Here is a 25,450-nt window from a genome sequence, read left to right on the forward strand (position 1 = left end):
TCCCTCTGGGAGGACAGAGCACCGCTGAACAATACAGGTGACGGTGACCCAGGGAGTAGAAACCCTCGCCAAAGGGTTTGGCGAGGTCCAACCTGCCTTGCCCAAGGACTCCATTTTTTACTTAACAGCTATTTCTTGAGAAACTGCTTTGCGAGTCAGGCAAGGCAAACGTTGTACCTGCTTGCAGCTGGTAGGCAAGATGTCACATCGGCTGGGGCTGGGGAGTCTGATCTCAGGGACAGGGAATCTGTGATGAGTCAGAGGTGCCTGCTCTGTCATGGTCTGGAAATGGTCCCCCCCGACGGCCTCGCCCTGCTCCTGTACCCTACATAACACGGAATGATGTCTCGGGTAGTCTGCCCTTGAGAAAGGCATGCGTTGGATAAAGCATCGGAAACGATTTCCTGTTCCCAATACACGACTGGGTTTCCCGGCCCCTGGTGAGTTGGGGTCATGTGACACATGGCCCCCTGAGCCGCACCGCCCCCTAATGAGACTGAGCTTCTGAATCTGTGAGGCTAAGGGAACTGGGTTCTGGGTGGAGGGTGTTCACGGCAGTGACTCTGTGACAACCGCTAACGTGTACTGAACGCTTAGCACGTGGCCAGGCCCCGCTTCCCTTGATCTGCTCCATGGACCTCCCAGGCAGCAACTAGTTGCGTTTTATGGATGAGAAAAGAAGCTCGGGGGGGGGGGGGGGGCTTAGTAACTCACACACAGACTCAGCTCGAGCAAATGGCAATGGTGAGCCTTAGCTTCAGGCAGCCCACCCCCCGAGCCCACGCCTCTAACCACTGAACACAACAGCCAGCTGTGCTTAGGGGTGAGGGAGCCAAGGACGCCCCGAAAAGTCAGCTGTTGGATTTCCTCAAGTACCTTGTCGAGCAGCACCAACGCTTGTTGCTTGCTAGACACGTAATTCAGTCTGAAGAACTATGGTGCCGGGGGTCCCGAATGGAAGGGTGTGGTCCCTGCCCCCTTTAAAGCAGGTACAAAATACACACCATTGAGAGCTTTGAGAGTTGGAGAGGGAGCACAAAGTGGGATCGCAGCTCACCAAGAGTGGCGAAGCGGATGCGTGTGGGACCCAAGGACCGGGATCCTGTAATCGTAAGAGAACACGCGAGGCAAATAGCGTGTCCAGAGCAGCTCACACCATTTGGTATCTGCTGGAGGAGTTGGGACGTGAGAGTCCTGTGGCCGCTGGGAGCTGGAAAAATGCCTATAGGGGCGATGGGACTAGGTCTTGGCTGTGAACGTGGTGAGGTGGGTTGGACAAGGTGTCAGGCAGGGAAAGGGGTCCCGGCAGATGAAAACACTCAGAGTTACACGGGAAGAGGTCTGGGCACCGAGGTCTGGGTGGGAAGGGCCAGGAGGGGCCAGGGAGGGCCGGGAGGGGCAGGGAAGGTGGGTGGAGTCAGGGCCGTGGAGTCGGGGAGTGGTAGGAAAGTCCGGGAAGCAGGAGTCCATGCTGAGTGGGAGAGGTGGACCTTTTTCTGTAGGCAATACTAGAAAGTGGGAGTGGGCAGGTCGTCAATAGTGGCTGTCGGAAGAAAATCAGTGACAATGGCACCAGGAGGGACAGAGGCTAGTGTATGGGACGAGTCAGGAGGAAGAGACTGAGGGTGGCTGGCAACCACAGAAGGACCGATGACATCAGACCTTTGGGGGAATAAGGGCCAGCAAGGCTTCTGCCCAGGATTTCCCAAAATTTTTCGTCTTTCATTTCCTGGCTTCTTGTTATTCGCCTCTTACGACACTCATCCCTGTGATAAAGAATGTTGCTGATAATGCGACGCACATGCCATGGAATTAACCCCTTTAACACCGACCAAATCCAGTGGTTTTTAGTGTATGAATATAGAGTTGTGCAACCAGCACCACTGTCAATTTTAGAATATTTTTTCTTTTTAAAAAATTTATTTATTTTTTAGATGGAGGAGTAGGGAGGAGGGAAAAGAGGGAGAGAAACATCAATGTGTGGTTGCCTCTTGTGTGCCCCCCCTCACTGGGGGGGACCCGAACTGCTACCCAGGCATGTGCCCTGACTGGGAACTAAACTGGTGACCCTTTGGTTCACAGGCCAGTGCTCAATCCACTGAGCCACACCAGCCAGGGCCAACTTTGGAATATTTTCATCACTCCCCTCCTCCAAGCTCCCAAACCATTAGCGGCTGAATAACATTCCACTGTATGGACAGACCACCTGACTGTTTATCCCTTCGCTAGCCGATGGACGTTTGGGGCTGTTCTAAATAAAGCTGCAAAGAATATCCATGTGCAAGTCTCTGTGCGGACATAAGCTTTCATTTCTCCCAAGTGTATATCTAGGAGTGGAATGGCCGGGCCACACCGTTACCCCGTGTTTAACTCTTTGAGACACTGCCAACCGGTATCCAGAGTGGCTGCAGCACGCTTACATTCCGACCAGCAATGCGAAAGCAAGTCCCAGTTTCTTTATATCCTTACAAACACTTGCTAACTTCTGTTTGCTTGTTTTTGACACCAGCCATCCTAACGGATATGAATTGGATTCTCATGGAGGTTTTGATTTGCGTTCCCTAACGACTGAAGATGTTGAATATCCTTTCATGTGCTTATTGGCCAACGTTACATCTCCTTTGGAGAGATGCCTGTTCATCTCCTTTTCTCCTTTCAAAATCGGATTGTCTTTTTATTGTTGAATTCTTGATGTGTTCTGAATCCTAGACCCTAGACCCTTATTAGATGTATGAATTGCAAATATTCTGTGGGTTGTCTTTTCACTTTCTTAATAGTGTTCACTGAAGCATGACTTTTTAAAATGTTGATGAAGTCTATGTTATTTTATTTTTTTTCTTTTGTTGCCTAGAGTGTTGATGTCACACCCAGGAAGCCGTTGCCTTGGTTTACTCTTATGTTTTCCTCCAACAATTGCATTGTTTGAGCTCCTGCGTTTAGGTCTCTGATTCATTTGGAGTTAATTTTTATCCATGGTGTGACGGACTGACCCAGCTCCATTCTTTTGTGGGTGGATGACCCACTGGTCCCAGGAACAGTTGTTGAGAAGTTGATTCCCCGTTCAATTATGTTGGCAACTTCAAAGTCAATTGCTCATTCTTCATTCTAGGTTTGGACTCTTTTTTTTTTAAAGATTTTATTTATTTTTAGAGAGGGAAGGGAGGGAGAGAGAGAGAGAGAGAGAGAGAGAGAGAGAGAGAGAGAGAGAGAGAGAGAGAGAGAGAGAGGGAGAGAGAGGGAGAGAGAGAAAGAAACATCAATGTGCGGTTGCTGGGGGTCGTGGCCTGAAACCCAGGCATGTGCCCTGACTGGGAATCGAATCTGCGATGTTTTGGTTCGCAGACCAAGCTCAATCCGCTGAGCTGCGCCAGCCAAGGCTAGTTTTGGATTCTTCATCCTATTCCATTATCTCTGCATCTATGCTTGTGCCAGGGCCACACGGTCTTGGTTTTTCATGTGGGTTTGTAGTAAGTGCTGACATCGGGATGTGTGAGTCCTACTGTGTTCTTTTCCGAGATTGCTTGGCTAATCTTTTCACTGTGTTTTAATTCTTTGTGTACATGCTGCCCCTTAGAGAAGAGAGGAAGACCTAGGTCATCTTCAGCACTTAAAAAACACATGGTTTCTGCATAGTAAACATTTGGCAGGAGGAAGAGCGAAGAAACTCAGCGACCCACATCTTTGGGCAGGAATGACAAAAAAAAAAAAGCGCATGATAGAACTTGGGTAGGAGGGGTGAGAGGTTAGGAACCGGCACTGAGTTTGGGGTAATAGTAAGACACACGATTGGGGTGGCCGATGGGGACCTGGGGAGAGACTCAACTAAAATGACATCAGAAATAAAAGCCCTGGCGTCAACGTTTGCTGCCTGAATGGCCCACTGATTGGAACAAGAGGGGAGAGATGGCAAAGGAGGGTCACAGAGATCCCCCCAGCTGAGAACAATTGTTAAAAAAAAACAGCAAAAAACCTACCGCAGCACACTTCAAACTCTCAAGCCTGGCTTAGGATCAAGGCCAAGGGCGGCCCGTGGAAACACAGCACATTCTGCACATTCCTGAAGGTCTCATCCTCCTGGGCGCACAGCTGGGCAGTCTGCGAGCCGCATGGGCGGACGGTGAGGTCAGAGCCAAAGGGGCTTCTCTTTTCACTCTTGCAACACCAGGGCCTGCTCAGCTGACGGCCGGGAGGGGTTCGGGAGCTGTTTCCCAGCAGATGGCCAGTGCTTTCCCAGAACAGTCCGCCACACCGGGGAGATGCCTTGCTGGGGGCAGCACTTCTAAAGCGGGCTTTAGTCGTCTGGTAATTCAAGCCCTAAGCTGTCTCTGCTAGCGGGCAGCCCTTCGTGCAGGGGGACTCCACCCCGTGAGGCCCCGAAAAGTTATTGCACAGGTGTTGATTCCAGTCGACAGAACTGTGAGCTCATTTCCTCTCACCGAGAACATTCCGCTCTTGGTCGAGAGAGAAACCTCTCCCCAGGTTGAGTAATCTCGGCTGAGGTTACAATCAACAGCCTCTACTCGGACTATTTGAGGAGGTCTGAGCCCTGTTTGTGATTGCGGGTGAGTGGCTAAGTTGAGTCACCCCGGGGGACCCTGAAAAGCATGACTATTCATGCACTCATCCACCGCTCCGCTGTCAGAGGCTGGGCTCCTGGCCGGGCAGGAGCCCACGGCACAGTGGCACGTGGCCCGAAGACGCCTGTAGACCGTAGGGAGAGGGCAGGGAGTAACCAGTGTTAGGAAGTCCTGCACTAGCTCGGCAGATGACTTTCTCCTGGCACCTGGGGCGGCTCTGAAGGAAGAGGTGCTTTACCTGGGTCAGGTAGAAGAGTAGGAAGGGTGTGGATGGAGGTGAAGGGTGAACCCGCAGGCATCCAGAAGCCCGCAAGCAGGGCAGCTTCAATTCCACTCCAGCCCCTTCTGTGTGACACAGAAAGGAATGTGGGTGGAGGGACTTGAGGAAAAGTGACCGAGACGTGCGAGGACGGTGTGGCGTGGTGGCCAGAGCGGGGGGGAGGGGTTTGGCTGTAGGCGTACTCTTCTAGTCAGCTGCTCAGTGGACGCCTGCCGTGTGTGCCACGGTGCCAGCGCCTGGGGTTATGGGACAGTGTGGGCTTTCGGTAGCATTTTGCTGCCCAGAGGAAAATTAAGTGTGTCATTTCTGTGGGACTGAGCGGCAGGGCCACACCTTCTCGGAGGTCCCTTGATTTTTCCATGGCCAAACTTTTTTGTAAAAGATTTTATTTACTTATTTTTAGAGAGAAGGGAAGGGAGGGGAAAAGAAAAGGAGAGAAATATCAATGTGGGGTTGCCTCTTGTGTGCCCCTCTACTGGGGACCTGGCCTGCAACTGAGGCATGTGCTCTGACTGGGAATCGAACTGGCAACCCTTTGGTTTGCAGCCCTCGCTCAATCCATTGAGCTATACCAGCCAAACTTTTGATCCAGGAAGCAGTCCACCAGGATCCCTGGAAAGGGTGAGGTGAGGGTGAAGGCAAAGCCCACCGGCCGCGCCAGTGATTGTGTTGACCACAGTCTAAGGTCTGCCAGGAGGAGTTGAGGGTCCGGCACATGGCCTTGGGCCAGGGAATGGCTTTTAATATTTCAAAGAAAGGCGTCTACACAAGGCGAGAGACGGGCAAGTCTGCAGGGCATGAGGAGTAACTGGAGAGATGTGGTCAATAGAAGCAGAGTCCCAGCACCTTTCTTCCCATTATAGATAGGAACCCACTGCGTGGTAATCACACAGCTCAGCAGGACGCTGGGAACTGTGAGACGCAGGCTGGTACCAAGGTCTGAGCGTCTCGGTGATTACACTGGGTGCCCTTCAGCATTCTGGAAAGTGTTGCGGATTGACATCTTCCTCCAGTTTGGGATGCATTGATTTTCAAGCTTCTGAGCACAATATTGAAACATGATAGAGAAGTAATACCCAAAAGCTTGTATCTGGACAAAGGAACAGAAGTGAACATTTCTATTTTTGGTTTTCAAATAGATGTTTTGACCCTCCCCGCAAAGCATTACTACTTCATTCCACCAGTAACTGGGAGGGGGTTGCTAGATCTAAATGTTTATTAATTCTCTTAGAGGGGAAAACCAGAACTTCCTAGGATGTTGTAAGAAACAGGGAGAGAGAGAGATTCTTCTTCTTAGTGGCCACAGAAATCATTCCAAGCCCATGTAGTCAACCCTCTTCAAAGGCTTATTTGTGTATTTAGATGCAGGAGCAGCCAAAGATGGTAGGAAAAAAACAGGAAATGTGAAAGACACCTTAATCCCTTGGCTTTTCAAAACCCCAAGGCTAGCTCAGCTTGCGTCTTCTTTATTTTTAAAGTCAACTTTCCTGTTTCAAGAGAAAACGCTGTCCAGGGGGCTCAGAGCTGTCTGATTCTGAAGCTTCAGGTCAGCAGAGAGTGGCCGGGCTGCGCTCCCCTCACGTGGAGACAGAGACGGTCTGAGAATCTTTATCTAAATTGACGCAGAGGACTTTCCGTGGCTGTCCTAGGGAAACCAGGGGAAGCCCAGGGGAGGATGTGGCACCAGCCAGGAACATCCTGCTTCACTTGGGACTCCCAGCTCAACGCTGTCACCGACGGAGCGCCTGCAGGCGGTAAAATGAACGCTTGGCTCCGATGTCTTGTCTTTATTCCTCATTATTGGTGGGCAATGACCTTGGGCACTTCCCAGACACTTCCTGGCCAGTTCTGCACCTCCCTACTGCCACTGTCTTGGTGCGAGCACCACCCACTCCTGCCTGGACAACAGAAATAGCCTACGGGGTCCCCGGTCCCAGGCCGATCCCAGCGCCAGTGCCAATACACACCCACCGTTCATGCTGCACCCAGAGCCGCCTCCCGGACTCGAGTGCTACCACTTCCTCTCACCCTCCAGCTGAAATCGAAACCCCTTGCAGAGCCCCACTGGACTGGCCCTCCACCCCTCCCAGGCTTTTCCTTCTTTTTGCAATAATTTTGAAAAAGGATTTTATTTCTTTTTAGAGAGAGAGGAAGGGAGGGAGACAATGAGAGAAACATTGATCGGCTGCCTCTTGCACACACCCAACTGGGGACCTGGTGTGAGCCCCAGGAATGTGCCCTGACCAGGAATCAAACCGGTGACCTTTTGGTTCGCAGGCCAGCGCTCAATCTGCTAAGCCATCCCAGCCAGGGCCTTTTCCTTTTCTTTTGATAGTTTATTTTTTATTGTGTTTTTTTCCATGACCCTTTATCCCCCTTATACATATGGAGTATGTATACTCCCTTCCCCACCCCTGCGATCACCAAGCACCACCCCCTACTCTGTCTTGTGTCTCACTATCCAGCCATATTGACCCCCGTTCCCCGTGTCTCAAGGTGCAGGGCCCCTAGCTCGTTCTGGGCTTTGTGCACCTGCCTGCGGCTCACGCGCTCATTCAGTGAATACATATGGGGTGTCTCCTATGCGCCAGGTATTTTAGGCAATGGGGACATTGAGCTAAAACAGTGTGTGTTCTTGTGGGACAGCAATTAGTAAACATACAGCACAGTGAGTGGCAAGTACTCTGGCCAGTGTGTATCAGCAGGGGGCAGGTAGTGATTTCACTGGCATGGTGGGGGCAGGGCTCCCCGAAAGTGTCCTTTGAGCGGAGATCTGAAGGGGATGGAGGAGCACTGTCTTAAGATTTCCCTGGTTTATTTGCTTGCTATGACCCCACCATCTCCCCACCCCAGTAACACCCAGATCCACAAGAGTGGAGACCATGCCTTGTTTACTCCTCTGCCTCCAGTGCTGGGAAAGGGGCCCAGCGCACACAGTAGGTGCACAGTAATGCCTGGGGATATTCCGGTGAAGCTCGGCATGGTTCCAGCCTCGATTGTTGCTGCTGCCTGCACTCGTAGGGCCAAGATGAGAGCTGCCGCTCACAGAGCCACCACCTTTTAAAGCGAATCACACCTTCCTTCTGAGCTGCCACTTCTGGAACCTTCGTCCCAGAAAGGGGCTGATCTGAGGAGACTGAGATTGCGGTCACGACATACGCAGATTTGAAGTTCTGACAAGATGGGATTTCTTTTTTTTTTAATATTTTATTTATTTATTTTTAGAGAGGGAAGGGAGGGAGATAGAGAGAGAAACATCAATGTGCAGTTGCTGGGGGTTATGGCCTGCAGCCCAGGCATGTGCCCTGACTGGGAATCGAACCTGGGACACTTTGGTTCCCAGCCCGAGCTCAATCCACTGAGCCATGCCAGCCAGGGCAAGATGGGATTTCTTAAGGGGAGGTGAGACGCCAGGGGAAGCCGTGGCTTCTGGCAGCCAGAGGGTGAGGAGGAGGATGGGGCCCAAGGGGAGGCTGTGGGGAGCTGGCAGGGGGCAGTGAGCGGGCTTCCCTGCCTATGGCAAGGTCCAGACAAGCTTCTGGGTCTGCGCGGGTGAGCACTCGCCAACCAGGCAAACTCGGTGAACCATTTCACTTCCGATGTTGTTAAGGAAGAAGCTATGCTGACACCTGTTAGCACAGTTGGGACACTTCATTCAAGGCGGCTCTCGGCGTTGAGAGAGAGGGCTCAGCTCTGAACACGACAGAGGAGCCGGGGACTTACAGCCACAGAGCAGTGTCGTGGGGGCGGCGGGGGTTGGTGGGTGGAGAGTCGCCACGAAGAGGGGCATCCTTGCTAGAGGCAGGCCAAGGACTTCGACCTCAAAGGAGGCGGGTGGGGAACTTGGTCGGATATCAGGGGTGGGGGAGTCTCTGTAAACTGACTTAGCAGGGTTCTCATGGAAACTGGACTTTGCTTCAAGGATGAGCACAGACGCCCAAGGTCACAGCCTCACGGAGAACAGGGCTCAGAGGCGCCTGACTGAAGTCTGGTCAAGGAGAGCACCGACCCCTCTCTTCCCTCATCCGATAAGTGGAGATGATAATGCCAGTGTAACTAACTGCGCACGGGGCCGCTGTGACAGTGTCGTCCACAAGGCAGTGCATAGACCGCACCTGGCTGAACAACGGGGGGGGCGGGGTCTCGTTACAAAGCTGTGCCTCTGGTGTTCAGCAGAACCTTCAACTTGGACAGACCTCAGGGCCTGTGTGTTCTAGCAGCCCACCCATCCTCCCGCTGTCTGGGCCCGGTTTGGTGCTGGCTGCATTTCTGGCACAGAATTAACCTGGCGGCGGGCAGCTGCTGCGAGGAGGGAGGGATGGCTGGGACTGAGGGGAGCCAAGATTTGGGGATGTGTTCTGGGAAGAATTGGCAGGCCGGGCAGTAGGAGAGGGGGCAGCCGGCAGGTCTCGGGCCGTGTCAGCTGGTCCTTGTGCTGAGAGGCTCCTCCCTCGACCGTGACGCGGCTGCTAGAAAGAAGACGCTGTCCCAACGAGAGCTAGTCCCGAAGCAGTGTTGGCAAGAGGGGTTGTGGCAATGACAGCCTAATCTTTTGGGAGGTGGAAATCAAGTTATATCCCCATTTTAAATCATATGTCCCGACACAAGACAAACAGAAATTGAAGTGTAAGGTGAATACTTATATATAACCTTGAAGGTAGGGTTGGTCATTGTCACATCAAAGGGACGAAACAAGCTTAATGAATTTGATGAGTGACAAAACTCGCCAGTCACAAAAGAGAGGTGCCGATGCCAACCAGCAAAACAAATGTGTCAGCATTTATTCCAGAGACTGTATTCTTAAGGTTATAAAGACACCTATAAAACTATGAAAACGATGAATACCATCAGAGAAAAATGGTCACAAAAGAAGACATTCCTGATGGCCGACAAACAGGTGAAACAACTCACTACTACAGATCAAAGAAATGTAAATAAAACCGAAGGATTGAAAACACTTACTCGAAGGTTTGTATCAAGAATTTGGAGCCCTGGCTGGCGTAGCTCAGTGAATTGAGCGCAGGCTGTGAACCAAAGTGTTGCAGGTTCGATTCCTAGTCAGGGCACATGCCTGGGTTACAGGCCATGGCCCCCAGCAACTGCACACTGATGTTTCTCTCTCTCTTTCTCCCTCCCTTCCCTCTCTAAAAATAAATAAATAAAATCTTTAAAAAAAAAAGAATTTGGGATGTTACACACAGTGACAATAACAGCGTGATGTAGGTTGCATTGAAATCCTGAACTATTTATAAAGAAATGCCACCCCCAAAATGTATGCCAATTAGCATAATTTCTTTAGAGATAGTAGGCTTTAACGCCAAGATGGAAATGATTCATAATTAGCACCTTCATACCAATAAGCACCTCTGTAGTAGTTCTTATCTGTTCTCAAATTGAAGAACCCTAAGGTGAAATGGATTTATCTACATCTTCTCAGAGGTAGTATACACTTTGGCCTAGCTTTGCAAAGAATAACACCTCCCCACTAAAAAAATTCCAAAGTCAGTGGATGGGTTGCCACCGAATCTGGAAACTTCCACTGGTTCTGAGCCGCCTCGGGGTGAGGCTAGGTGGGACAGGAAGCGATGCTACTGGAGCACAATTGCCCACATCTTCGGACCGACACTGTCGGTGCAGGTTCATCCCGACACTTACATCACCAGCTGCGTGTGCTGCCTGCGTGCGCACACGTGCTAGAAAGAAGAAAGGACAGGCGACCCAAGGCATCCTTAGTACATGGTTTGAGTTCCACCATTCAAGGGAGGAGGCTGGCAAACGCTGGCCGGAGACTCGGCAGCTGCGCTGGGAGAGCCCTTCGCCCAGGCGAGCGAGCCGTCGGCCAAAATAAGGGGAGAGACAATTGAGGATCTCTTGTTAAAGATCAGTTTTCCCAGGGAGCAAAGAGAATGCCAGGGCAGTGGGACAAAGGACATGCATCTTAATCACGAGCGTCATTCATAAAATGCCTTTTGTGTATTCAGAGCGGTTTTGGTGCTTGGCTCTGCGGGGCCGAGCGGAGAAAAGGACCAGAAGGAATTTTTATCGGCACGCTTTCAATGAACTGAACTTTCTGTGAGGGAACTCTGGCCAACTTCATTCAATATGTGACTTTTTTGTTAAAGCGAGGGTGGTTTGTTTTTGTTGTTTAAAATTAGAGGATGCCCCAGAGTAAGTGACTGCGCCGAACAACAGTTTCAGGAAACATGTTTAAAGTTGATGGTTTGTTAACTGAGTTCATAGCAGGAGAGAAGAAAAGAAAATAGGATACTTCAGGGTTTTGTTGTTGTTGTTGTTGTTTGTTTTAAAATAAGGAGTACTCGACCGGCAAAGGGATATTTCCCCTTGCGCTCAGTAAACGACATTCAGTATTTGCCTACATCACAGCCATAAATCCCGGTGGGGGTCAATGACTACCCCCACCCTGCCCCCCACCCCCACCTCAGCCAATGGCTCAGAGGGGAGGCTAACCATGGGCATGCACTGAGGTATTCAGTTGGTGCTAACTGGTGAAAGTCTTTTGCCACCCAGATGAAAAATAAACGCACGTACTTAGGAGGTCCGTCCAAAGCCACTGCAGAAAGACTCCAGATTCGAAGAGAACAAACGGATTCCCTCTGCAGGCCCTCTCCGTCTGTGCACCGGCAAAGGGGATGTGATCAAATATTTACCAGCAGTGCCTTCGGCTGGGCCGGCGAAGCGGCGAGAGGAACACAGTGTCTGAAGTCTGCACGCTAACTGGGGCACTGCCTGAATGCGCACTCCGCTCTTCAATCACGCACTCACAGCAGTGCCCACGCGCCCCCTCCCTCCTGGTCCTGGGATGCGTGTGCTCTCCTATTTTGCGACTGTCCTTAGTCATGGAATTTCCAGAGCTCCTCTGTGTCTGGGGCCAGAGCCTGTGGCCAGTGAGTCAGATTTTTAACGACCGAAGAAGGGGTATTTGGTGAGTTGAGATGGTGCTCCGGCTTGGTGGTGATGAGTTCAGATTGTGGCGACACAGGATGAAGAGGCCACTGTTGTGATCTGTTCTCTGCCCAGTTGTGGAATTCATCCTGTTCGTCCTGCTGTCCCCTCCGCCTTACCCACCCCCCCTGCTCCTCATTCATCCAGGGTTCATGCACGGGAGCCCGGGGCTGGGGCGGGGGTAGAAAGGTCTCTTGTTGGTATACCTCTCAGTGCACAAAGAGGTCTTTCAGTGATCTCTGGCATCCTTAAGTATATTATCACTGACTTTCCCCTGTAGACGTTAACCCAGCTGTAAAATAAGAGGTCGAACTCAATGTAACCCCTGAGGGCAGCGGTCAAAGCCAGTGCTTCTAATCGGTCCTGTAGGCAGCAGCCTCGAAATTAAACGGAGAGCAGGCTTGATGCAGTGAAGATTGGGACCCTGCCTTTGCACGTCCTGGTTCGGTAGGTTGGAGATAGAGCCTGCAAAAGCGGTGTTAGAGCGCTTTCGAGGTGACTCTGATTCAGAATTTTTCCAGGTCTAATTGATACTCTACTAACCCGAAAACATTCATCCATCCCATGGAGTGACACCAGGGAAAATCTGACTTGTTACTGAATGGGAAAGAGGTGCATCCCTCTGCTCCAGGGGCTTCGGTGGGATCCCGGGGAGGTGCTGGCTGTTTGGCCTTTGTGTATTTCCACCTCCCTTTCCTTGGCAATGGCGACTACCAGGCCGTCCCTCAGCCAGAGGTACGGCACGGAGAACGGTTTGTGGTATGCAGGGGAGGTAAAAATAACAACAACAGATCCCCAGAAGAAACGGGAAAAAAGTCATCTGGTTGTAGCCCTTCCTCTAGGTTTGCCCACACTGCTTCCACCGTAAGCCCTGACTCAGTCTTTCTTTCGCAGCCGTCACAGTCCTGCCAGAGGATGACATTACCACCTTAAGTGCAGAAGGTGGCACGGTGAACCCAGGTGTGGAAGATGACGCAGTGACTCCAGGTGCCAGTAGAGACCCCTCCGAGTCTGCTGGCTTGACAGCTCCGGTGAGTGGCCCGGGGAGAGAAGGCTTCGGTTTGCAGGCATGCAATCACATGCAAGGATGTGTGTGTGCATGCACACACATATATATATTTATATTTATATTTATATATTTAAGTATATGGAATCAACAGGGGCCACCACAGGAAGGAATTGTTACATGGCTTGCAACAAAAGGGACCTCCCAGTTTCATCCAGCTAGCAGGTAGCTGGTGTGCTGATCACAGGGGATTTGAGAGTATATACCGGGCTTCTCAAACTGGTAAGGAAGTAGGTTTGTAGATGTTTGATATATTACAGCCCACTTTTCTTTTCTTTTTTTTTTTCAGTGAGCAATTTTTTTTAAAGATTTTATTTATTTATTTATTTAGTTTAGAGAGGGAAGGGAGGGAGAAAGAGAGAGAAAAACATCCATGTGCGGTTGCTGGGGGCCGTGGCCTGCAACCCAGGCATGTGCCCTGACTGGGAATCGAACCTGTGATACTTTGGTTTGCAGCCTGCGCTCAATCCACTGAGCTATGCCAGCCAAGGGTTACAACCTACTTTTCAATACAAGAAAGTCTTGGACCTTGCACACTGGCACTGCTATAAAAGTTTTTAGACATGGAGTCGCAGTTTCTTGTCTTCTTGTGGCTGGTAATACCCACAGACTCGAACCCATGAACAGAGCACGCTGGTATAGTCTGTGTGAAGTCCCAGCTGACACATTCCCAACCTGATGAATGTTAGTCAGTTCAGAGGTGTCTTCAGCACCTACCATGGGTGCTTAAGACGAGATGCCAGGCTCTGGGAGACACTGAGGAGGTCTAGAAGCCACACTTCGACCTTTGAGGGAACCCTATTTCTCCCTCCCGAGACACCCCCTGGAGTTACTCTCTAGCTCAGAGGTCAGCAAACGATTCACCAGGTTTGGCCCACCACCAGCTTTTGTAAATAAAGTTTTATTGGAACACTGCAGGTCCTGTTCAGTTGAGAATGATCTCAGGCTGCTTCCCTACTTGTAAGAGCAGAGTTGAGTAGTTGGTTGCAACGGAGACCAAATGGTCTACAAAAATGAAAATGCTTACCATTTGGCCTTCTACGGAAAAGCATGCCGGCCCCTGTTTTGGCATATCCCCAGGGCTGAGAACCATGCTAAGCATATAGGAGATACCCATGAGCATATCTTTTATTGTGTTAAAAGACACGTAACATTAAATGTACCATCTGAACCATTTTTAAGTGTACCTATAAGTCAGTGGTGTTAAGTATGTTCACCTTGTGCAACAGATCTCCAGAATGTCTCCATCTCGCAAGTCTGAAACTATACAATGGCTCAGACAATAGCTTTCCTTTTTCGTCCCCCTCCGGCTCTGGTAACCTCCATCGTACTTTCTGTCTCCATGGTTTTGACTCCTCTAAGTGCCGCCTATCAGTGGAGTCACACGGTGCTTGTCTTTTGGTGACTGGCTCGTTTCACTCAGCATAATGTCCTGAAGGCTCATCCATGTGGTGGCATGTGTCAGAATTTCCTTTTTTATGGCCGAATAATATTCCTTTATATGTATATACCATATTTTGTTTATGCATTCAGCACTGATGAACATTTGGGTTGCTATTGGCTATTGTCAATGGTGCTGCTATGAACATGGTGTACGAACACCTCTTGCCGACCTCGCTTTCTTTTTTTTTTTAAAGATTTTATTTATTTTTATTTTTAGAGAGGGAAGGGAGGGAGAAAGAGAGAGAGAGAGAAACATCAATGTGCGCAGTTGCTGGGGGCCATGGCCTGCAACCCAGGCATGTGCCCTGACTGGGAATTGAACCTGTGACACTTTAATTCGAGGCCCGCGCTCAATCCACTGAGCTACGCCAGCCAGGGCTGACCTCACTTTTGATTCTTTCGGGTGTACACCCAGAAGTGGGGCTGTTGGATCAGATGATAGCTCTGTTTCTCATTTTTTTCGAGGAAACTCTGTCCTGTTTTCCTTGGCGGCTGCACCATTTCCACCGACACCAACGGTGCCCAGATGTTCCGATTCCTTCACAGCCTTGCTCGCACGTTATTTTCTGTTCTTTTGATAGTAGCCATGCTAACAGTTATGAGGCAGTAATGCTACTGAGGTATTGATCTGCAATCCTCTTGATGATTAGTGATACTAAGAAGTTTTTCATCTGCTTGTTGGCCACTGTGTATTATCTTTAGAAAATGTCTATTTTCCCCATTTTTTAATCAGGTTATTTGATATTTTTTTTGTTATTGAGTTGTAGGAGCGCTTCATACCTTTACCAAGAATATGATTTGCAAATAGTTTATTGCATAGGTTGCCTTTTCCCTTTGTTGATTGGGTTCTCCAATGCACAAAGTTTTTAAGTTTGATACGGTCCCATTTATCTATTTTTGCCTTCATTGCCTATGTTCAGGACCATATTTGTTGAATGAGTGCTTTTGTACGTTGGCATGAACTTTGGAGTCAACGGAAGCTCTTCCAAGTCTTGTTCTGTCTCTCCTTGGCTATGTGAGTGTGGATTTATTTTCTGATCTCTGTAAGCCTTGTTCATACTATAGCACTAGTAGGATCTATTTCATAGGGTTTTTTGTGTGGAGTAAATGGGATGTTTAAAGGGGCCGTCACCTAGTAAGCTGTCTTGGGGAGCGGGAGAGGGCAGTGAAGGATGATAAGAACATAATATGGGCCCCCCAACATGCTGCAGGGAGGACGTGCCCCTCCAATTCAAGGAAGAAAAAGATTCAAAGCTTAGAGATCCGATATTTTCCGAAGAATTCAGACCCATTGAAGTAAACATTTGGCACTCATTTATGGAGTTGGCTTGGTTGTATTCCTGTTCCCACTCTTCTGTTTGTTTGTTTCCTTGTTTCCACTTCCCATTTATATCGTCACGTGTCTTACATACTGATGCCCCCTTACATTCTCTCCTCTTAGGAGACAGTGCCTGTATGTTAAAACAGTGTTCCATTTCCGTCCTGCTTCCTTTACTTCTCCCACAGGTGCCCACCAACACGAAGAACACAGACCTTCTCACAGAGGACCTGCCGACTGCAGGCAGCGGGGTCCCTGGCCAGGAAGAAAGCCGGAGCGCCACCACCTTGCCGGCGGCCACCAGTCGCTCAGTGGGTAAGGACACCGGTCACCCCGATGGGCACTGACCTTGTTTTGCGTGACCAGTACATTCCCCAAACCATGAACAAATGTAACAATCAATAGGGCACATGTTGGAAGACATGAGTGAACTGTGAATTATGGGGTAGTTTCAGGATTCGGTGGAGGAGGTTACGAAATCAAATCTGATTTATTGGGTTGCTGAACACAGCTCTTTACCTTGAGTGACAGCTGGTGATGATGCCCCAACACAGGCAAGTTGAGTAGCCTCTGGTGTCATGTTCCTGACCCTAAGCTGATAAAATGCTACACTGAGAACTTTGTGTTTTCACCCAAGAGCATAAGACTCAGCCAACCTATGGGAATCTCAATAGATTGTATACTGCTATTTACCATTGAACAATGAGTTGATGTCTGCACCCCAGGAGCAAGGATGTTTCCTAAAGCAGTGTGGCCAGGATTTGGGGTCGCACTTGTCACGCACAGTCGGCACCTGCAGTCAGTCATGTGAACGGAACACCTTGGAGGGAGGCTGTGGACAAGACCTTGGGTCTTTGCCATGAGTATGAGGTTTGGACCATCACTGCGAAGCATGAGGAAAGGTCATTGCCACTATGACTCGGCAATAGAAAGAGATAGCTTCCTGTTCCTAGAACTTTCTTTAAAAATAGGCTCTAATTTTGTAGCAGATAGGGGTGGGAGAGAAAAGGAGCTAACCCTGCAGTAGCTACAATGAGCTATTTCATAAAAATCATCTTATCTATCACAGACAGGTATTTCTAGCTTTAAATGAAAGTATACCCAAAGGCCTCCCCTAAAGCCAAATGCACGACTGAACACCCAGAAAGTTATTATTGTCAATATACATTTCCAGACCCCCACACCAATCTGGTTTTATAAAATCTATAATACGCCTGAGGATTTTTACAAAATGCTTTCTATTTGTACCCCCATGTGCATAGCAGCATTCTTTTTTTTAAACAATCAGAGTTTTTTTTTAAGATTTTATTTATTTATGTTTAGAGAGGGAAAGGAGGGAGAAAGAGAGGGAGAGAGAAACATCAATGTGTGGTTGCTGGGGGCCGTGGCCTGACTGGGAATGAACCCGCAATGCTTTGGTTCTCAGCCCACGCTCAATCCACTGAGCTATGCCAGCCAGGAGAGGCATTCTTTACAATAGCTAAAACACAGTAGTCATGAGCAGTTGAACGGATCAACAAAATGTGGCGAATACCTACAATGGAATGTTATTCCGCCTGTAAAAGGAAGACACTTCCTTTTGACAGAACTGTACCACAGTTCTGACACGTGGTACAACATGGGTAAACCTTGGAACGTTATGCTAACTGGAATAAGCCAGTCACCAAAAGACACATGTGGTGTGATTCCGCTTAGATGTGGCACGGGGACTAGTCAAAGGTACAGGGATGGAAAGTGGAAGGGCGGTCGCCTGGGGCTGGGGGGCGGAGGGGGTGGGGAGTCAAGGTTTCGTGGGTATATAACATTTGTTTTGCGAGAGGGAAGGAGCTCCTGCAGGCGGATGATGGTGGTGATGGCAAAACAATATGAACGTACTTTCTTCCGTTGAACTGTACACAAAAATGGTGAAGACAGAAAATGTCGTGTCATCTATATTTTACCGCAATAGAAAAGAAAAGCTTCATAAAAGTGCTTGGAAAATAAAGCCCCAGGGTTACTCCAAGATGCTGAAGAAATGGTTAACATTCAAAGCACCAAGAAAACCGAAAAGCTAGGAAAGTATCGTCAGTATCATTTGTCGTTGGGAAGAGTCTTAAATTATGTGAGACAAACTGATCATTTGCAACATGAGCTGACAGCGAATTGACAGGAAAGGAAATAGAAAATTCCAAGTCAAATATTCTTTCTGTCATCCCAGGATACCTCTCCTAATCCTTAAAAAAAGAAATTCTCAATTGCCCGGAAAATACTCATGGCTACTCTTCTGTCCAGGCCCCTACCCCACCCCGTTGCAAAATGTGTGACTTATAGTACATTTCCACTTAAATATCAGTGTCCCAGGAAATGTTCACATGAGCTAAAATGTGATCGTAAGCTCTGGGGCTTTTTAAGAGCTACTTTTATTAGGGCAGCAGATGTCTTTCCTGTGAAACGCCCAAGGTCACTGATGTTCCCACATATGACACATTTTGTGATCCCAGTCAAGTAATTAACTGGGAGGGAGCTAGGGAGTACAGGACTAATAAGCTCCAATTTAGCGAGGAATCTTCCATAAACTTTGTTTTTGGCATTTTCTAACCAATGGTGTCACTGATGGTGATGATGGCATGTCATGAGGCTGGAAGTGGCAGCCACTGCGTTAAGCGAATGACTCACCTGTGTCTGCTGGTGTTTGGCAGCTGGGGATGACATTCTGGGAGTTGACTGGGTGACCGGGAGGACCCATGTCCAGCCCTTTCCTGACCACCGTTTTATGGTGATGCTGCATCTTGAGCTCTGGGTAGATGATGCATCAGAGCCACGAGCCTTGCTCGTACAAGGAGAGCTGGGATTGGGGCCCCCTGCCCTGGGACCATCTTGAAAAGGCATCTTTCCGAAGACAGCCTTGGTACAAGGCGGGTGGCTTTTTTCAAACCCAACCATTAGAAAAAAGCAAGCAGCTTGTTGCTGGTGGCCAGCTGAGTTCCACCTTTGACTAGGGAAGCTGTTGGCCATCTGTAGTTTGCGAGTTGGGAGCTAAGGTTGTCGGGAAGGCCTGGCTGATTAACGTCTCTCCACCGCATCACCAAACCACGGTGCCTTGACTTTTCTCCCTCTGCAAACTGTGTACACAAATACCGCCCCCGGGCCCTGACCCCTGAGGAGTTAAGGACTCTCTGTACACAAAGAGGTTGATGGGAGAAACCAAACACCTTCATTTTTTACATAAGAATTGTGTAGAATTATCTGCAAGAAGCCCACAATTGTATTACTTACACGAAGGTACTTGTAAGGAAATAACTGATACCTATGTGATGGGTAAATGAAAATATTCACATTGCCAGTATTAAACTAGGTTTGGCTGCAGGTGGAAATCCTAAAATCACAGTGGCCTCAACAGAAAGGGTGTATTCTCTCACTAAACTGAGCTGTAAGATGTCAATGTCAATTGTGCTACCAAAGAAAAGGCAGGGAATTACTGTAATGTCACAAGACGGGTCCCAGTCTTGCCCACGTCTTCCGAAACGTGAGCGTATTGCTCTCAAAATGAAAATTCTTCAAAATGGACCTCATCACAGTGGGCTCTATGATCTTGACAATGGACCAAGAATCAACAGCCTTGGATCCTTTTGTTACCCTAGGCTCTGAAACATTTTGACCCTTTATTTAAGACCTCTGTGGGCCAGTTACATTGACTCTGCCCTTGAAAGTCGATAGGAGTCAAGTACATGGAGGTACTGAGGACCCAGAGGCGTCCAGTGTTCATAAATTCCATAATGATGGCTCTGAAGACAGGAGCGTGTCACAGCTTGCTTAAAAATTCCCTGACCCAGTTTATTTAAGAAATTATCTTTGCTTTTATTTTGCCACCTTCCACTTAGGGAAAATGCATCTTGTGCCAATTGTGAAATTATAGTTATTAAATCCTAATAATTCTATATCATTACCTCTCTCTACAGAAGACACACAGACAACAGTGGAGAAAGGTAAGCTCGATTTCGGTATCAAAATATTCTTTGGGGGTTTAAAAAAAAAGAAAGGGAAGGTTTCTTTGAACCTCATCTTCGTGATGAATTACATTCTTTTCTGGACAGGAGCCAGCAAGCGCGGAATAGACAGCCTTCCGGGAAGAGGTTTCAAACTTCTTTGAGGGGAATTGCCTGTGTTTGAAAAGGAGCAAACCACCAATAAGTGTGTCTGCCTGGTGGCAACTGGGGGGGAAGGGTGTCAGATCACAATTCATTGTTAGCTAGGAGCGAAAAGGGGTCTGATTTCAAAGCCGTACACAAATGCCACGCAGTAATTAACTGTGAAGCCACTCAGTACCCGTGGTATGCTTCGTTGACCCTGAGACCCAGAAGTCATTAAATGGGATTAGAACAGCCCGCAGTTTCTACTCTTCTAAAGCTGGATACAGAACAAACAGCATGGGACAGTATTTGTACTCCACAGCGGGGCGGTGGCCGTTGTATCGCAGGTGTGTTGTTTGGCGAGGGCTCACGGTTTTTCCTTCTCACTCAGATGGCTTGGCGACAGGGACCCTGATCGGAATCATAGTGGGGGTCTTACTAGCCATTGGCTTCGTCGGCGGACTCATCATTGTGGTCGTGCGGAAAATGTCAGGAAGGTACTCGTAAGTAAATAACTTTACCCCCGTGTGATAGGTCAGTGGAGGCAGTCACTTACAGCGCTCTGGCCTCTGAACCCATGGGAACCTTCAGATGGAGGTCCTGGTCAGAGGACCGTACCCCCAGAAGTACTACGTCTGAAGTTGTCCCAGAAGAATGCGCATCTTGGTAGACCTTATCATTTCTGAGAAAAGACAGCCAGAGCTGGAGGTGACTCGTTGTTGACTCCCCTGGAACTCTAGCCAAATTGGACCTCGTGACTTAATTTCCCAACTACCTGACTTGAGAGAAAACCCAAACCCAGTCTTAACTTGACACCTAGTCACCCTGCTCCCAGTCGTCACAGCTGAGAGGTCTCCAGAGGGCCATCTGCTGCAGGGCCAGAGCTCCGTCCGTTCTGGTGAGGAATTTTACTGGGATGCGGACCCTCTGTCCGTCCTGCCCTGGACACACCCACACGCGTGGTAGTGCACTCCTGGCATTGGCTGTTGGTGAAAGGAAGGCATTCTATCTCCTCATTAAAGTTCCCTAAGAATTCAGAACATTCAAATGCATAGCCAGGGGGAACCTTTTGCTTGTTTCTGTTGGAGAGATGATATATGACCGAGTATATAGGGACAGGGACAGGGCAGATGCTATGGATCTGGGAGGCTGGGGGACAGGAATCATAATGCAGTTGCCGATTTCTGTATTTGGAGATGCCTGGGAATCCGAGCGTGGCTGTGCAGGGACCTGGCACGCGGGAGGAATGATCTAGAAAGAAGAGTGTCAGGCTCCCAGACTGGAACAGGGGTGTCCAACCTTTTGGCATCTCTGGGCCACACTGTGAGAACAGTTGTCTTGGGCCACACATTAAATACACAAACCTAAACGAAAACCGATGAGCAAAAAAACGGTTTTAAGTGAATTTACGGTTCTGTGTTGGGCTGCATTCACAGCCATTCTGGGTTGGACACCCCAAAAGGACAATAGGAACGTGACTCACAGGATTCCTAGTCACGGTGCCAGTAAAAGAGGCGACAGTCACCCTTCCCTTTGTTTTCACAGGCCCTAAAGCTCTGAAGAAGTGTGCCCTTCTGCCAAAACGTTTAAAAGAGAGTTTCCGACCTCCCCCGTCCCCGAGCAGGCGGGAGAAGATGACCCGTGGACATGCCTGGCCACCCCACTCAAAATCCACGGCGATCCCCCCGCTTGCAGAAGTAACCGAAGGAACGATGACTCCCAAGACTCGCTCCTTTTAAGTGTTTGCCTTTTGAGAAACTTTTTTAAAAGATACATTTTGGAAAAGGTGATTTTTTAAAAAAAATGCATAGAAAAGGGAGCACAACTATGTAAATTGACTTGTAACTAAGAGAGACGACATAACTCCGTCGATGTTAGAAACTGTAATCACATCTTCGTTCCGACCGTTCTCTGTTATTGTTAAAATGCAAAGGAATCTGGAAATATTTACACCGATGGAGTCCTTGGGTCTAGCACTGTGTCAGCAAATGGCATGGGCCTTTTGCAATGTCCGGTTGAAATGTAGACATTCCAGTCTAGTTTGGTCTACTTGAAAAGACTGATTCGGTATGAATAATCAAGTAGAAAAGTCTCAACTTGGGTAATATGTAAATTCTCACCACGAGGCCCCGGGGCAGCCTGTGGGCTTGCTTTCCCCTCGCTTCCAGGGATGATCTGATGGCTCAGAGGTTTGTCCCCCTTGACCTACTGCTTCCCTCGGATGTTGGGGAGTTACAGGGGTGGCTTCCTCTCCTCCCGTGACGCAAGTCCTTCCGATTGGCTGCTTTGTTCTGGACAGTGGGGGTCTCAGCCCTGATGATGGCCCAGGAGGCTGCTAGAGAGAGGCCCAGAGGCAGCAGAGGCTCCCGGAGTCTTCCAGAAACCGAGAACCCTGGGTGGTCCCGACAGACAGAGACCCTCTGTGTGCCTCTGGCGTGGGACGGAGAACCTACCAGTTTTCTAGCATTTCCTTTCTGCCTCGGGGGGGAGATAGGGGGAGCAAAAAAATAACCTTGCAAAATGTTCCTTTTTGTAAAAAGCAGCTGGATTGAAAAACAGAAGGTATCCTCAGTCTTCATGGCATGGCCCACGTGTTTCTGTGGGTTCGTAAGTGAAAAGATCCAAATCTAGGAGCCCGGCCTGCCGTTCGGTGTTAGAACCATCCGGCTCGGTCCGGCTGCGTTTCCTCCCCAGAGGTCAGCTGAGCGCCTCGCCCGAAACAAAAGGTCCTTATACCGAGCAGACGTCTGTGAGTGTGGTCACACAGTCATGACGTCCTGGAAACTTGTGCCCGTTCATAAAACAGGAAAAAGTAAACTGTCAGTCGGAAAGCACAGCCTGCTCCCCCTCCCCGCCTTTTTTTTTGCAGTGGCGGGTGGATGTTGTTTTAAACAGTGTGTCCTACTGTTGCATAAGTCCAGCTGTCCCTCAGCCCACGTTCCATAGCTGAGCAGCACCTGAGTGAGAGAAGGGGGCGTGGAAGAGCTTTAGGAGCTCACCGTCCCTCCGGTTCGTCACTCAGACCCCTGAACCGGAGCTGGGGATATACTGCGTGTCCATATTGCATCTTCCCTTTTCTTCCTTCTCTCACCGTGAGCAGCAGTGGTCCACCCCGAGTCGTACACTGGACCCACGGCCTGCTGGGACCGGGCTGCGGGTTTCTTCGCCACGTCTGTGTTGATGCTCAACGCAGTGTGGGCGTGTTTGAAAATAAAACAGATGATTGCGTACCACGCACGTTGAGTCAGAGCTTTGATTAGAAATGTCGGTCACGCCGGGGTCACCCTTCAGAGCATCTCTGGATAAGCTTATCAATTACGTCAACATCTGCCTTCTGACTTGACTGGGAGCGAATGATAAATGGTCATAGGAAGTACAGCCATGGGGAAAAAACACAACTATGCCTTTCACCTAGAGGTCAAGGTCGAGCAGGCGAATGGGGTGAGAGGGCAAGTGGCACCTTGGGACTTCTTTTGCTCTCTCTGGTCCTAACGGTTTAACTGGGTTTTGTCCCGATTTCTCTGCACTGAGGAGCCAGGGGAGGGGGCGGCCACCCCTTCTGCCTGTCCTCCCTGAGACCCTCCCTGAGAACCTGACCCTAAGTGCACTGGGCTTGGCTGCCCAGGAATAGAAGGTGCTGTATAACCCTGGCTGAGGGTGCTCCCTCCGCCTGTGGGCCTGGGAGCCTGTCCCAGAGCTCCTGCTCCTGGCACAGCGCACTCTCAGTGCTCCTTGGCTCTCAGCTGCGGAGGCTCTGCTGGTCTGGAGATGACAGTGGCCAGGCTCTCTGCCTCCGGCCCTCTGTCATCCATCTGCTGCTCCCCACCCCCACCTGCACTGCTCAGTGAGCATTCCAGCGCCACGCCCTGCCCTGCGTGGCCTCCCTTTCAATCCCATCCCCACCCCATAAAGGCTGGATGCCGGGACCCGGAGAGCTGTGAGAATTACGCCTTCCTTCTAGCAAACACTCCATTTCTGTTCAATCCAGAGTGTTGGATCTGCCGGAAGTCAGGGTTCCTGGGTGCCGTGTTCTCCTGTGTCGTGGAAAAGAACAGGATCCAGGTCCTGTTCCACGTCACAGCTGTCATCCCCAGATGAGTCAACCGCTAACCCTTTTAGGCCACGGTTTCTCCCTAAGACCTCACAAGGTCTTTAGTGAGGTGGTTCAGAAATCCTTTCTGTTCGAGCGGAAAGCTAACCGCAGCCACCTGGTCCCTCCAAGAGGCAACGGCCCTCCGCTGTGTCGAGTGTAAACTCCCGCTCCCTTCCCAGCTCCCAGCGGGCCAGGACTGGAAACTGTATTGCAGCTGCCAAATGGACTGGAAGTCAGGGAAACAGCTCCATCCACTCTGTGATTAGAACCATCTGGGAGCAGGCACTGGCGTTAACTCTTTGCATCTTACCAAAGCCTTGTTTTAACCCCCATTTTTTTTCCCCTTTCAACCTGGGAGAAGCAGTCGAACTGTAGGGCTTAGTTCCGCTTCATGAGCCACTTGTAACGAACAGGGAGAGGACAAGAGGCAGAATCCCCCTCTGTCTCCATCTTTAGTTTAATCCGACTTCCTTAGTGTCCAGGGCTCGGGGCTGCTTGTGGCCGGCGCTCAGAAGTCCAGTGGGGTGGGAGGGCCGTTTCTCTGCACTGCAGCCGGACGGTCTCCCGTGCCCGTGGATTACAGCTGTCCGTTTGTGCGCGTCAGGGAACCTGGCATTCCCCAAGGGACTGCATTTCCTCTTGCTCCTCCTGAAGCTTAAAATCAGGTTAGAGTGCACCACAGATCATCGGTGTTGAATTCAATAAATGCAAAGTTTGTAACCATGGTTGCTGGGCAATAATGCAGAATGAATTTAGAATCTTGGAGTAGAGAAGGACTTGAAGGAAGACGGCCCCACCGGGCAGTGTGAGGAATGGGACTTTTTCAGCCCAGGGGCGTGGCCTACACATGCCCCCCCCCCCCCGCCCCCCCCTGCCACACAGGCAAGTGCCAGGCTGCAACATTATTCGCCAGCACGTTCGCTCTCTGGGGCTCATCTTCCTACACCGTGACTCTCGGCGCCACACTGAGAGTTCTGTTTCTGCACCGAGTGCTCCAGGCCACAGCGCAGCGCCGTCCATGATCCTGAGACCTTGTTCCTCTCATTGTTTTCTTCCCTACCCCCTTCTCTCCTGCTGCCTCTTACTCCCCACTGGTGCAGACCTTCGAGGAGACGACTCCTTGCGGGTCACAGAGGGGGATGTTTCCAGAGTGATGTCACCCTCTGGATGCCACCACGGAGGCTGCCTGACAGAGGGCCAGAACAAGGAAACCACTTACAATGCCCCATGTGTCCCCCCAGGGAGGGGAGAATGTTCTGCCTGGAGAAAGCTTGAACCTTTCTTTGGCTCCCCACCCCCAGCCTATAAATTAGGGCAGGACTGCGGATGACACAGGGACAGTTGGAAAGGGACTGTATGGTGTGGATGTTTGTCCAAGGAGACCCAGGGACCAGAGACACTCGCTTGGGTCAACTAGGTATGTTGGGTTGCTGGAGAGAGACAATCGCATGGGACGGGAATGACGTGATTGTTTATTCATTCAACAAATGCTGTCAGGTCTTATTCTAGGTATTGGGGATTTCGCACAGTGAAATCCACACAGTGAACAAATCCACAAATCCTTGCCCACGTGGAGCTTTCATTCTAGTGTGAGACAGACT

The 25,450-nt window shown here is 49.8% G+C and overlaps 1 protein-coding gene across 2 annotated transcripts in view; it reads left to right on the top strand.

The window, feature by feature from the left end:
- Positions 1 to 22,986, top strand: part of PDPN (podoplanin) — a 28,233-nt gene extending 5,247 nt beyond the window's left edge. The window contains exons 2-6 of one of the 2 annotated variants that reach the window (XM_036025327.1): positions 12,715 to 12,851; positions 15,836 to 15,962; positions 19,586 to 19,612; positions 20,148 to 20,259; positions 21,302 to 22,986. In XM_036025327.1, the coding sequence (XP_035881220.1) occupies positions 12,715 to 12,851; positions 15,836 to 15,962; positions 19,586 to 19,612; positions 20,148 to 20,259; positions 21,302 to 21,308 (410 nt within the window). In that variant the 3' untranslated portion in view covers positions 21,309 to 22,986. The remainder of the gene's footprint in view (positions 1 to 12,714; positions 12,852 to 15,835; positions 15,963 to 19,585; positions 19,613 to 20,147; positions 20,260 to 21,301) is intronic. The other variant, XM_028511264.2, reaches the window with a different exon arrangement.
- Positions 22,987 to 25,450: the final 2,464 nt, after the last annotated feature.

Source organism: Phyllostomus discolor, chromosome 5 (genome assembly GCF_004126475.2).
Source record: "Phyllostomus discolor isolate MPI-MPIP mPhyDis1 chromosome 5, mPhyDis1.pri.v3, whole genome shotgun sequence".
NCBI classification, from domain to species: Eukaryota; Metazoa; Chordata; class Mammalia; order Chiroptera; family Phyllostomidae; genus Phyllostomus; species Phyllostomus discolor.